This window comes from Neoarius graeffei, chromosome 24, assembly GCF_027579695.1.
Source record: "Neoarius graeffei isolate fNeoGra1 chromosome 24, fNeoGra1.pri, whole genome shotgun sequence".
Classification (NCBI taxonomy): domain Eukaryota; kingdom Metazoa; phylum Chordata; class Actinopteri; order Siluriformes; family Ariidae; genus Neoarius; species Neoarius graeffei.
In genome coordinates, this window is record NC_083592.1 from 59816008 (window position 1) to 59829282 (window position 13275).

A 13275-nucleotide genomic window follows, 5' to 3' on the forward strand; every position below is an offset into this window, starting at 1 on the left:
ATGTGTGGTGCTTAGAGATGTAGTGTTTAGATGTGTGGTGGTTAGAGATTGTAGTGTTTAGATGTGTAGTGTTTAGACACGAAGTGTTTAGATGTGTAGTGTTTAGAGACATAGTCTTTAGATGTGTGGTGCTTAGAGATTGTAGTGTATAGAGATGTCATGTTTAGATTTGTAGGGTTTAGAGATGTAGTGTTTAGATGTGTGGTGTTTAGAGATTGTAGTGTTTAGATGTGTGGTGCTTAGAGATGTATTTTTTTAGAGTATGTAGTGTTTACATGTGTAGTGTTTAGATATTGTAGTGTTTAAAGATGCAGTGTTTGGATGTGTAGTGTTTAGAGATGTAGTTTTTAGATGTGTGGTGTTTAGAGATTGTACTGTTTAGAGATGTAGTGTTTAGATGTGTAGTGTTTAGAGAGGTAGTGTTTAGATGTGTGGTGTTTAGAGATTGTAGTGTTTAAAGATGCAGTGTTTGGATGTGTAGTGTTTAGAGATGTAGTTTTTAGATGTGTGGTGTTTAGAGATTGTAGTGTTTAGAGATGTAGTGTTTAGATGTGTCATGTTTAGAGATGTAGTGTTTAGATGTGTGGCGTTTAGAGATGTAGTGTATAGAGATGTCATGTTTAGATGTGTAGTGTTTAGAGATGTAGTGTTTAGATGTGTGGTGTTTAGAGATTGTAGTGTTTAGAGATGTACTGTTTAGATGTTTAGTGTCTAGAGATTGTAGTGTTTAGATGTGTAGTGTTTAGAGATGGTGTATAGATGTGTGATGTTTAGATGTGTGGTGCTTAGAGATGTAGTGTTTAGAGATGTAGTGTTTACATGTGTAGTGTTTAGATATTATAGTGTTTAAAGATGCAGTGTTTGGATGTGTAGTGTTTAGAGATGTAGTTTTTAGATGTGTGGTGTTTAGAGATTGTAGTGTTTAGAGATGTAGTGTTTAGATGTGTAGTGTTTAGAGATGTAGTGTTTAGATGTGTGGTGTTTAGAGATGTAGTGTTTAGATGTGTGGTGTTTAGAGATTGTAGTGTTTAGAGATGTGGGGTTTAGATGTGTAGTGTTTAAAGATGTAGTGTTTAGATGTGTAGTGTTTAGAGATGTAGTTTTTAGATGTGTGGCATTTAGAGATTGTAGTGTTTAGAGATGTAGTGTTTAGATGTGTAGTGTTTAGATATGTAGTGTTTAGATGTGTGGTGTTTAGAGATGTAGTGTTTAGATGTGTGGTGTTTAGATTGTAGTGCTTAGATGTGTAGTGTTTAGAGATGTGGTGTTTAGATGTGTGGTGCTTAGAGATGTAGTGTTTAGAGATGTGGTGCTTAGAGATGTAGTTTTTAGATGTGTGGTGTTTAGAGATTGTAGTGTTTAGAGATGTAGTGTTTAGATGTGTAGTGTTTAGAGATGTAGTTTTTAGATGTGTGGTGTTTAGAGATTGTCGTGTTTAAAGATGCAGTGTTTAGATGTGTAGTGTTTAGAGATGTAGTGTTTAGATGTGTGGTGTTTAGAGATGTAGTGTTTAGATGTGTGGTGTTTAGAGATTGTAGTGTTTAGAGATGTGGGGTTTAGATGTGTAGTGTTTAAAGATGTAGTGTTTAGATGTGTAGTGTTTAGAGATGTAGTTTTTAGATGTGTGGCGTTTAGAGATTGTAGTGTTTAGAGATGTGGTGTTTAGATGTGTGGTGCTTAGAGATGCAGTGTTTATATGTGTGGTGGTTAGAGATTGTAGTGTTTAGATGTGTAGTGTTTAGACACATAGTGTTTAGATGTGTAGTGTTTAGAGATGTAGTCTTTAGATGTGTGGTGTTTAGAGATTGTAGTGTTTAGAGATGTAGTGTTTAGATGTGTGGTGCTTAGAGATTGTAGTGTTTAGATGTGTAGTGTTTAGACACATAGTGTTTAGATGTGTAGTGTTTAGAGATGTAGTGTTTAGATGTGTGGTGTTTAGAGATTGTAGTGTTTAGAGATGTACTGTTTAGATGTTTAGTGTCTAGAGATTGTAGTGTTTAGATGTGTAGTGTTTAGAGATGGTGTATAGATGTGTGATGTTTAGATATGTGGTGCTTAGAGATGTAGTGTTTAGAGATGTGGTGTTTACATGTGTAGTGTTTAGATATTGTAGTGTTTAAAGATGCAGTGTTTGGATGTGTAGTGTTTAGAGATTGTAGTGTTTAGAGATGTAGTGTTTAGATGTGTAGTGTTTAGAGATGTAGTGTTTAGATGTGTGGTGTTTAGAGATTGTAGTGTTTAAAGATGCAGTGTTTGGATGTGTAGTGTTTAGAGATGTAGTTTTTAGATGTGTGGCGTTTAGAGATTGTAGTGTTTAGAGATGTAGTGTTTAGATGTGTAGTGTTTAGAGATGTAGTGTTTAGAGATTGTAGTGTTTAGAGATGTGGGGTTTAGATGTGTAGTGTTTAAAGATGTAGTGTTTAGATGTGTAGTGTTTAGAGATGTAGTGTTTAGATGTGTGGTGTTTAGATATGTAGTGTTTAGATGTGTGGTGTTTAGAGATTGTAGTGTTTAGAGATGTGGGGTTTAGATGTGTAGTGTTTAAAGATGTAGTGTTTAGATGTGTAGTGTTTAGAGATGTAGTTTTTAGATGTGTGGCGTTTAGAGATTGTAGTGTTTAGAGATGTAGTGTTTAGATGTGTGGTGTTTAGATATTGTAGTGTTTAGAGATGTAGTGTTTAGATGTGTAGTGTTTAGATATGTAGTGTTTAGATGTGTGGTGTTTCGAGATGTAGTGTTTAGATGTGTGGTGTTTAGAGATTATAGTGTTTAGAGATGTAGTGTTTAGATGTTTAGTGTTTAGATTGTAGTGCTTAGATGTGTAGTGTTTAGAGATGTGGTGTTTAGATGTGTGGTGCTTAGAGATGTAGTGTTTAGAGATGTAGTGTTTTAGATGTGTAGTGTTTAGAGATGTAGTGTTTAAAGATGCAGTGTTTAGATGTGTGGTGTTTAGAGATTGTAGTGTTTAGATGTATAGTGTTTAGAGATGTAGTGTTTCGATGTGTAGTGATTATAGATCTAGTGTTTCGGTGTGTAGTGTTTAGAGACGTAATGTTTAGATGTGTGGTGTTTAGAGATTGTAGTATTTAGAGATGTAGTGCTTGGATGTGTAGTGTTTAGTGATGTAGTGTTAAGATGTGTGGTGTTTAAAGATTGAAGTGTTTAGAGATGCAGTGTTTAGATGTGTGGTGTTTAGAGATTGTAGTGTTTAGAGATTGTGGTGTTTAGATGTGTAATTTTTAGAGATGTCGTGTTTAGATGTGTGGTGTTTAGAGATGTAGTATTTAGATATGTGGTGTTTAGATGTGTGGTGTTTAGAGATTGTAGTGTTTAGAGATGTAGTGTTTAGATGTGTGGTGCTTAGAGATGTTGCATTTAGAGATGTAGTGTTTAGATGTGTGGTGCTTAGAGATTGTAGTGTTTAGAGATTGTAGTGTTTAGATGTGTGGTGTATAGAAATTGTAGTGCTTAGATGTGTAGTGTTTAGAGATGTGGTTTTTAGATGTGTGGTGCTTAGAGATGTAGTGTTTTAGATGTGTTGTGCTTAGAGATGTAGTGTTTAGATGTGTAGTGTTTAGAGATGTAGTGTTTAGATGTGTGGTGTTTAGAGATTGTAGTGTTTAGAGATGTAGTGTTTAGATGTTTAGAGATTGTAGTGTTTAGATGTGTACTGTTTTGAGATTGTAGTGCTTAGATATGTAGTGTTTAGAGATGTGGTGTTTAGATGTGTTGTGCTGTGAGATTGTAGTGTTAGAGATGAAGTGTTTAGATGTGTAGTGTTTAGTGATGTAGTATTAAGATGTGTGGTGTTTAAAGGTTGAAGTGTTTAGAGATGCAGTGTTTAGATGTGTGGTGTTTAGAGATTGTAGTGTTTAGAGATTGTGGTGTTTAGATGTGTAGTTTTTAGAGATGTCGTGTTTAGATGTGTGGTGTTTAGAGATGTAGTCTTTAGAGATTGTAGTGTTTAGAGATGTAATGTTTAGATATGTGGTGTTTAGATGTGTGGTGTTTAGAGATTGTAGTGTTTAGAGATGTAGTGTTTCAATGTGTGGTGCTTAGACATGTAGTCTTTAGAGATTGTAGTGTTTAGAGATGTAGTGTTTAGATATGTGGTGTTTAGATGTGTGGTGTTTAGCGATTGTAGTGTTTAGAAATGTAGACCTTAGAGATTGTAGTGTTTAGAGATGCTGTGTTTAGAGATGCAGTGTTTAGATGTGTGGTGTTTAGAGATTGTAGTGTTTAGAGATGTGGTGTTTAGATGTGTGGTGGTTAGAGATGTAGTGTTTAGATGTGTAGTGTATAGATGTGTGGTGTTTAGATGTATGGTGCTTAGAGATTGTAGTGTTTAGAGATGTAGTGTTTAGATGTGTGGTGTTTTGATGTGTGGTGCTTAGAGTTGTAGTGTTTAGAGATGTAGTGTTTAGATATGTAGTGTTTAGATGTGTGGTGCTTAGAGATGTAGTGTTTAGATGTGTGGTAGAGATGTAATGTTTAGATGTGTAGTGTTTACAGATGTAGTGTTTAGAGATGTAGTGTATAGATGTGTGGTGTTTAGATGTGTGGTGCTTAGAGATTGTAGTGTTTAGCGATGTAGTGTTTAGATATGTGGTGTTTAGATGTGTGGTGTTTAGAGATTGTAGTGTTTAGAGATGTGGTGTTTAGATGTGTGGTGCTTAGAGATGTAGTGTTTAGATGTGTAGTGTTTAGAGATGTAGTGTATAGAGATATGGTGTTTAGAGATTGTAGTGTTTAGAGATTGTAGTGTTTAGAGATGCAGTGGTTAGTTGTGTGGTGTTTAGAGGATGTAATGTTTAGATGTGTGGTGTTTAGAGATTATAGTGTTTAGAGATGTAGTGTTTAGATGTGTAGTATTTAGAGATTGTGATGTTTAGATGTCTGGTGTTTAGGGGATGAAGTGTTTAGATATGTAGTGTTTTGAGATGTAGTGTTTAGATGTGTGGTGTTTAGAGATTGTAGTGTTTAGATACATGGTGCTTAGAGATGCAGGGTTTAGATATGTGGTGATTAGATATGTAGTGTTTCGATGTGTGGTGTTTAGACATGTGTCATGTTTGGAGCTGTAGTGTTTAGGTGTGTAGTTTTTAGAGATGTAGTGTTTAAAATGAGATGAATATCTTGTAAAGGTCCATGTATGTGTGAGGTACCTTGTAATATAAACACATTCTACAGACATGTGTGTGTGCGTGCACGAGCGCACACCTCTGTAGTGTTTGTTTAGTCTAAACCTGCACAAACACAAATTTAGAGAATTGGCTCTCGTAAGCTCATGTCATCCACTCCTTCATTAATTACATTGAGTGAATGCCATCTGTTCATGAGGACCATCACTGTGTGTGTGTGTGTGTGTGTGTGTGTACTTCATCCAGCATTCTCATTACAGACATGTCCTGATTGGCTGGTAAAGATGAGTAAATATTTAAAAACAATATCATTCAGAATAATTAGCAAAGTTTTTCTACAATAGTGTTTAATCGATTACCGATCTGTGTCGTGTTGAGTTGTGTCGTGTTGAGTGGTGTATTGTTGAGTTGTGTAGTGTAGTGTTGAGTTGTATAGTGTAGTGTAATGTTGAGTTGTGTAGTGTAGTGTAATGTTGAGTTGTGTAGTGTTGTGTAGTGTTGAGTTGTGTAGTGTTGAGTTGTGTAGTGTAGTGTTGAGTTGTGTAGTTTAGTGTAGTGTTGAGTTGATTTGTGTAGTGTTGTGTAGTGTTGAGTTATGTAATGTTGTGTAGTGTAGTGATGTGTAGTGTTGAGTTGTGTAGTGTAATGTTGAGTTGTGTAATGTTGAGTTGTGTTGAGTTGTGTACTGTAGTGTTGAGTTGTGTATTGTTGAGTTGTGCATTGTTGTGTAGTGCAGTGTAATGTTGTGTATTGTTGAGTTGTGTTGAGTTGTGTCTTGTTGTGTAGTGTAGTGTTGTATACTGTAGTGTTGAGTTGTGTAGTGTAGTGTTGAGTTCTGTAGTGTAGTGTAATGTTGAGTTATGTCGTGTTGTGTAGTGTTAAGTTGTGTAGTGTTGAGTTGTGTAGTGTAATATTGAGTTGTGTATTGTTGAGTTGTGTCTTGTAGTCTAGTATAGTGTTGAGTTATGTAGTGTTGAATTCTGTAATGTAGTTTTGTATGTAGTAACTCAATGTAGTTAATTGAGTTGTGAATTGTAGTGTAGTGTTGAGTTATGTATTGTTGAGTTGTGTAGTGTAGTATTGTATACTGTAGTGTTGAGTTGTGTAGTGTAGTGTTGATTTGTGTAGTGTTGTGTACTGTAGTGTTGAGTTTTGTAGTGTTGAGTTGTGTAATGTTGTGTAGTGTAGTGATGTGTAGTGTTGAGTTGTGTAATGTTGTGTAGTGTTGATTTGTGTAGTGTTGTGTACTGCAGTGTTGAGTTGTGTTGTGTACTGTAGTGTTGAGTTGTGTAATGCTGTGTAGTGAGTGTAGTTTTGAGTTGTGTAATATTGTGTAGTGTTGAGTTGTGTTGTGTAGTAGTGTAGTGTTATGTAGTGTAGTAGTATAGTGTTGCGTTGAGTTGAGTTGTGTAGTGTTGAGTGGTATTGGGTCGTGTAGTTTGTTGTGGTGTGGTATAGTGTAGTTTAGTGCAATTTGGTGTGGTGTTGTGTAGTGTTGAGTTGTGTAGTGTTTAGTTGTTTTAGTGTTGAATAGTGTTGTTGTGCAGTTTAGTGTGGTGTAGTGTGGTGTGGTTTAATATAGAGTCAAGTTTATTTGTGTCGTGCTTTTAACAACAGACACTGTCACAAAGCAGCTTTACAGAGAATTAAAGACTTTAAACATGAGCTAATTTTATCTCTAATAAATTTATTTATCCCTGATGATGAAGCCTGAGGTGACGGTGTTGAGGAAAAACTCCCTCAGATGACACGAGGAAGAAACCTCGAGAGGAACCAGACTCTAAAGGGAACCCATCCTCATCTGGGTGATAACAGACAACGTGATTATAAATAACTCACTTCTATAACTGTGTCCTATAGAGTCACAAAGTACAACTGTGGAACCAGGAAACTCATTATAGTTTAACAGGAAGTCTGCTTTGTTGAAGTTATCGAGTGTTCACTGATGGAGACTTGAGTGTAAAACTGTTCATGACACCTGCAGTCCTAAAGTTATCATGGTGATTGTCGTCCTGAACATCGGAGCAACACTGTAAGTGTCCAGAGCATCTTCTAGGTGTGTCTTTAGACTGTCCATGTGGGGCCATCCTCCACAGGAGTGATGTAATGAGATTAGCCAGAAGTAGGGCATCAAGATGGATCAGGCAGGTCTGAGGAGCAGAAGAGCTTCAGCATCTTGATCTCAGGATCGACATTTAAGTCAAGTTACATGTGTGTGTACGTGGAGTAGTATAGTGTAGTGCGTTATAGTGGAGTGTAGTTTGGTGTAAAAAGGGAATAGAGTGTAAGAGTGTGATGTTGGAGTGCACTGGGACGCAAACACTGCAGATATAAGCAGCAGACTCAAGTAGAATTAAAGAAGTGTAACCCAGGTGTTACTCAGGGTTGTTTTCTTTTCCTTTTTTCTAATTCATTCTGTTAAGTCAGCCATGGGTTATGTAAGTCATATTGCAAAAGGTACAGTCCGTGTATTTTGTAAGTGCTAAAAATTTAAACTGGTGTACTGTTTTCTCTCGTCTCGTCTCGTCTTCTTCCGCTTTATCCGGGACCGGGTCGCGGAGGCAGCAGTCTAAGCAGGGAAGCCCAAACTTCCCTTTCCCCAGACACCTCGGCCAGCTCCTCGGGAAGAACACCGAGGCGTTCCCAGGCCAGCCGAGAGACATAGTCCCTCCAGCGTGTCCTGGGTCTTCCCCGGGGCCTCCTCCCGGGGGGACATGCCTGGAACACCTCCCCAGGGAGGCGTCCAGGAGGCATCCGAAAAAGATGCCCGAGCCACCTCAGCTGATTCCTCTCGATGTGGAGCAGCAGCGGCTCTACTCCGAGCTCCTCCCGAGTGACTGTGCTTCTCACCCTATCTCTAAGGGAGCGCCCAGCCACTCTGCGAAGGAAACTCATTTCGGCCGCTTGTATCCGCGATCTTGTCCTTTCGGTCATTACCCAAAGCTCATGACCATAGGTGAGAGTCGGAACGTAGATCGACCGGTAAATTGAGAGCTTCGCCTTTTGGCTCAGCTCCTTCTTCACCACAACGGACCGGTAAAGCGACCGCATCACTGCGGAGGCTGCACCGATCCGCCTGTCGATCTCACGCTCCATCCTTCCCTCACTCGTGAACAAGATCCCGAGATACTTAAACTCCTCCACTTGAGGCAGAACTTCTCCACCAACCTGGAGAGGGCAAGCCACCCTTTTCCGGTCGAGAACCATGGCCTCGGACTTGGAGGTGCTGATTCTCATCCCAGCCGCTTCACACTCGACTGCAAACCGCCCCAGTGCATGCTGAAGGTCCTGGTTTGAAGAAGCCAACAGGACAACATCATCCGCAAAAAGCAGAGATGAAATCCTGTGGTTCCCAAACAGGATTCCTTCTGGCCCCTGGCTGCGCCTAGAAATTCTGTCCATAAAAATTATGAACAGAACCGGTGACAAAGGGCAGCCCTGCCGGAGTCCAACATGCACTGGGAACAGGTCTGACTTACTGCCGGCAATGCGAACCAGACTCCTGCTCCGTTCGTACAGGGACCGGACAGCCCTTAGCAAAGAGCCCCGAACCCCTGGAGTATGGGGTTCGGTGTACTGTTTTGTTAACTTGTATTTAATATAAAGGTAAATTTCATTAGAACAGAATGGAAATGATATAACTTTTGTTGCACAGAGCTGTGCGCATAAATCCAGATTGTCATATGTATATATTAGTGAAATTATACTATTAGAGCATTTCACTGGTGGAGAGATAGGAAGAACTACGCAGGATACACCAGAACAGAAAAGGAGAGGGTGGGGTTGAGGACGGAGGAGAAAGGAGACATGCAAGAGGAAGCGCCATTTTTTTTTTTTAGTTAGTTGGAGCCACAGAGTTTTTCTGCAGGGCTAAATGAGAACCTGTAGCAGTAGACGACTGTTTTGTTGGGAAAAACTGTAAAGGAGTACAGAAGCAAAGACCGTATTCGGAAGACAAGCTAAGTTTAAGTGGAATAGTTCCACGGACTTTTATCGTTAGCAACTGTGTTTGATTTGCTAGTTTTAGACCAGCTCCGCGCTGCGTGTACGGCGTGCTGTGTGGTGTTGGCACACTGCTAGTCCTAGCTGCTCAGTTAGCGCCCTGGCTCCGTGCAGTCAGTGGTTCCACTGAGTGGCCGGCGTGGGAACAACGCAGCCCGGATAGCGCCCTGGTGACTGGGAAAGCCAGTGGTTCCTCTGGCTACGAGGGAAGAAGTCTAGCCTGGGCCCGCCTATCCTAAGAGTGACGCAACACGAGGGCCTGTTCCGAGCTTAGTCTGGCCAGGCAGGCTATCTACAGCATTTCCAAGCTCCCGAAAAATCGGGAACCAATCAACTTTGAGCATCTCCAACGGCCCTGGGTAGAGGTGTGTTCAAGGCACTGACGTAGTAGAACTGCGACCGGAAGCCATAGACTGTTTACAGAATCTATGCCGGAAGCGCTTCATTCTCGCTTCCGCATCTATTACGCATAGATGCTGTATTGAAAGCATTCAATGGGAAGTTCTCATTGAAAACGGAGCAAAGAGCAGCCCTGGAGGTATTTATTGAAAGGAAGGACGTTTTTGCCTTGCTCCCGACCGGCTTCGGTAAGAGTTTAATCTACCAGTTAGCCCCGTCGCGTCGCATACGTCAGAGGAAAGAGTGATGTGATTGGTTTAAGCTTCGTCACAGCCTTTTCTGGCTTCGACCAGTAGCAAACTGAGGCATTTCAGGGAGGCGGGTCAACCACGGGCTCTGGGAAACGGTTGGGCTTAATAGCTTGGCCAGACCAAATGCTCGCAGAGCTTTGAAGTCGCGTTAGCCAGGCTAGAAGAAGTCAGCTATTGGCCCCAGTAATCTGGTACAGCGGGTCCAAGAGATGGTTGTTTTGTGTGGCTCACATAAGAAACAGAGTCAACGGTACTGTGAGTAAGAGACATTGCTTCACACGGAAAGGACTATTAACAGGCCTGCAATGTTTATTTTTGGGGGGTATTACCGATTGAATGCCGGCTATTTTGTTTGATACATGCGCATGTGTTCCAATGTGAAAGCTTGCCGTTTGTTTTAAGTGTGGCCACACGTGTTTTATTTACTTTGCAAGTATTGCGCCCTGCGTGGCTACTGTGTATTTTTTTTTGATTATATGTTACAGGGGCATTGTATGGGTACTAATTAGAAGTTTAACAACACACGTTTTGGTTTAACTGCCAGTTTTGATTTTGTGTGAACTAGGATTTCTGTTTGAATTCGGGGGGGGGGGGGGGGGCATTGAGTGTGGTAGGACTGCGATAAGGAGGACAGCCAGGGAGTGACCTGTTCACAGCTAATAGTGCAGTTATTTAATTTTAAGAGGACTATTATTATTCCTTTTGGTGTGTGTGTGTGTGAAAAAATAAATAAATGTTGTGTTTGTATAAAAATATCTTGAGCGCAGTCCACTCACTGAATAGTGTCATACCTTAGAGGATAACTACAGGTAGAACCCCACTATAGTCTGGCTATCATTTGGACATGATTCGGGCTACATAAAATGGCGACGAGGATGGGATATTTTTATTTGTGAAATGTAATAGTATACCTACAGCAGTTTTCAGTGAGTGAAGTAGTGTTCTTAGACAAAATTAGATTAAGCCCAAGCAGGGCCGTAACCAGGATTTTTCAAATACCGAGGTCAAACATTGCGATTTGCAAAAAAAAAAAATGTCCTAATATGGTGACTTTTCATACATTTTGGAAACGAGTCAAAATCACAAGCCCAACAAGATGAACATGTAGGTGAACATGTTTATTTTAACAATTTCAAAACTGCACGATCACAAAAGTATTTTTTGTGTGTGCGTGAGTGAGTGAGTGTGGGTAGAGTGAGAATGAGTGAGTGAGAGTGACAACACAATCTAGCCGAGCCTGAATAGACTTCAATTGCTTTTTAAAAAATATCTGCCCTTTTCAATAGCAAAATACTAGACGGTTATTGGACAAAACCGACTAAAACGCTCCATTGGGAGACTGAGCCTCACTGGAGATGGGAGTCAATAAGAGGGGCGGGACAAGACTTCCCGAGAGGAGGCTCATCTCCAGCTGCTGATCGGAGGAGGAGCTGTGAACGCGGCTGGGCTGCTCATGATTGACAGAAAGCAGTCAGAGGCGGTACATCATGTTGTAAATAAAATGTGAACATAAGTTTGCTACCCGTTTTCATTTCCGTTCGAAAATACAACCAATGATCAAAACAATAGTGTCTTGTGTTCACGTTAGCCTATAGTCTGGTAAGTTAGCAAAATAGCTCAAGTCTCGTCAGTACCCAATAACTTCATAAACAACAGGTCACGACTGTCCAGCCTTTTCTGATCTGAAACGCACCAAATCAAATCAAGAGAGAGAATAAAAAAGTTTGTGCCGCCTGGAAAACGAAAATCCTATCTAGCTAAGTGGCTTCGACTGTTGTTGCTTGAAATGCTAATTAAAATTGCACTGTTAATGATCATAAGCATTCCGGCACATAACTGTCAGTGACCGGCAAAATTAACTCCCCTTCTTCCCTCTTTCTTTTTCTCTCACTTGCTGACTTTCCAGAGCTGAGTTTGGCTTGTTTTAGTGTAGTAGACTTCTTCATCTTATGTCAAATTTCAGATTCCACGACTAATTGACAAACTGACTGGCTGCGGAGTTGGACCTTGATGAGAACACTTCTCAGCTCTTGTATATCCCGTGGTGCTTAGCTGACTATCGCGAGGCTGCCTAATATGAAATGTTTCCAATGTCGGATATTTCAGCATCGTTTAAAAATGATTATGTGGACTTTATTTTTAGACAAACAAATGAGAACAGGGGGATGCAAGCTGAATTTAGAATTTTCCATCGATCAAAGTCAGAACGATTTTCATCATATATTAATTTAACATTTCTGAGTGAAAAAAAAAATACCGTGGGAAAAAAATGCCGAGGACATGACCTCGGTGTCCTCAATGGTAGTTACGGCCCTGAGCCCAAGTGCTTTAGTAGCTGTGCAAACAGACTAAAATAACCGTAAACATGTGGTTTCTGCTCAACTGGTGCAAGGGAGAAGGGGTAGACCCAACTCATGCATTAATAGTTAAAGATGTTCCGGAAGAGGTCAGTGTTGGAACCATTGAGGACAGCCTAAACACTATAAAGCGTCTTGGTCGTGTCAAAGTGAAAGGGCGGATGTTTGATCCTGACACTCATGGCCTTGTTGTGCTGTGCATATGTAGTGAGATAGTGAACATCAATGTAATCCCCCCAGAAGTGAGGCCCGTAGAGGGAGGCCAGTGGTCTTTAAGTACACTTAATGATGCCAATAGTGGTGCAGCAGCCACACCTGAATTCCCCAGTCCCAGTGATCCACAGCTGTCCGCTCTTTTAAAAGCAGTAGGGGACATACTAGAGAAAGTCCCTAGACCAATGGCTCCAGAGAATACAGCATTTCGGCGATTGCACCCATTTTCTGGGACTGCCCCTATACCCAATGGAGCAGAAACCCTTGATACTTGGCTTATGCAAGCCCGTTTAATGGTTGATGAGTGTGAGTGCTCCGACAGTGAAAAGCGCAAACGAATTATTGAGAGCTTAAAGGGCCCAGCCCTTGAAATTGCCCAGGCTGTTAGATCCAGTGACCCCCAAGCCACTCCTCAAGCTTATCTTGGAGCCCTAGAACAAGCTTTTGGTTCTTCAGAGTCGGGGGAAGATTTATACTATGCCTTCCGAGCGCTGTGACAACAAACTGGTGAGAGACTGTCTGATTTTTTGGTCGCATGGAACACGCAGTGACTAAAGTAGTGTTCAGAGGTGGAGTGATGGCCGCTCATAGAGATTGTATTAGAGTGGAGCAACTTCTGCGAGGGGCTGTGGAATCTGATTTGATGCTGGTGCAGTTGAGGCTTTGAGAACGCAAAGAAAGTCCTCCTTCCTTTTACAGCTGTTAAAAGAGATCAGAGAAGAAGAAGACCAACAAGCAATGCGGCAGAGGCCTGGCCTTGCAGTTACTAAAACAGCAGTGCGACAAGTACGAGCTATTGATGATGAGCCTAAGCCACAGGATGCTTCCAAGCTAAGACAAGAAATAGACAACCTTAAGGTCCTTGTAGCTAAATTATCTGCCAAAGACTCCTCACCAAGCCCTCAGATCAAG

General features: G+C 40.7%; 1 protein-coding gene across 1 annotated transcript; it reads left to right on the plus strand.

Annotated features, from left to right (window-relative positions):
• The first annotated feature begins 12158 nt into the window (after nt 1-12158).
• LOC132872381 (paraneoplastic antigen Ma1 homolog) lies at nt 12159-12860 on the plus strand. Its single transcript, XM_060907147.1, has one exon. It carries the CDS (start codon nt 12159-12161, stop codon nt 12858-12860), a length of 702 nt encoding a protein of 233 aa, XP_060763130.1.
• Nucleotides 12861-13275: the final 415 nt, after the last annotated feature.

Bases quoted from the DNA above. Each gene is read 5' to 3' on its own strand.
- LOC132872381 (XM_060907147.1), top strand. From the start codon at position 12,159: ATGTGGTTTCTGCTCAACTGGTGCAAGGGAGAAGGGGTAGACCCAACT.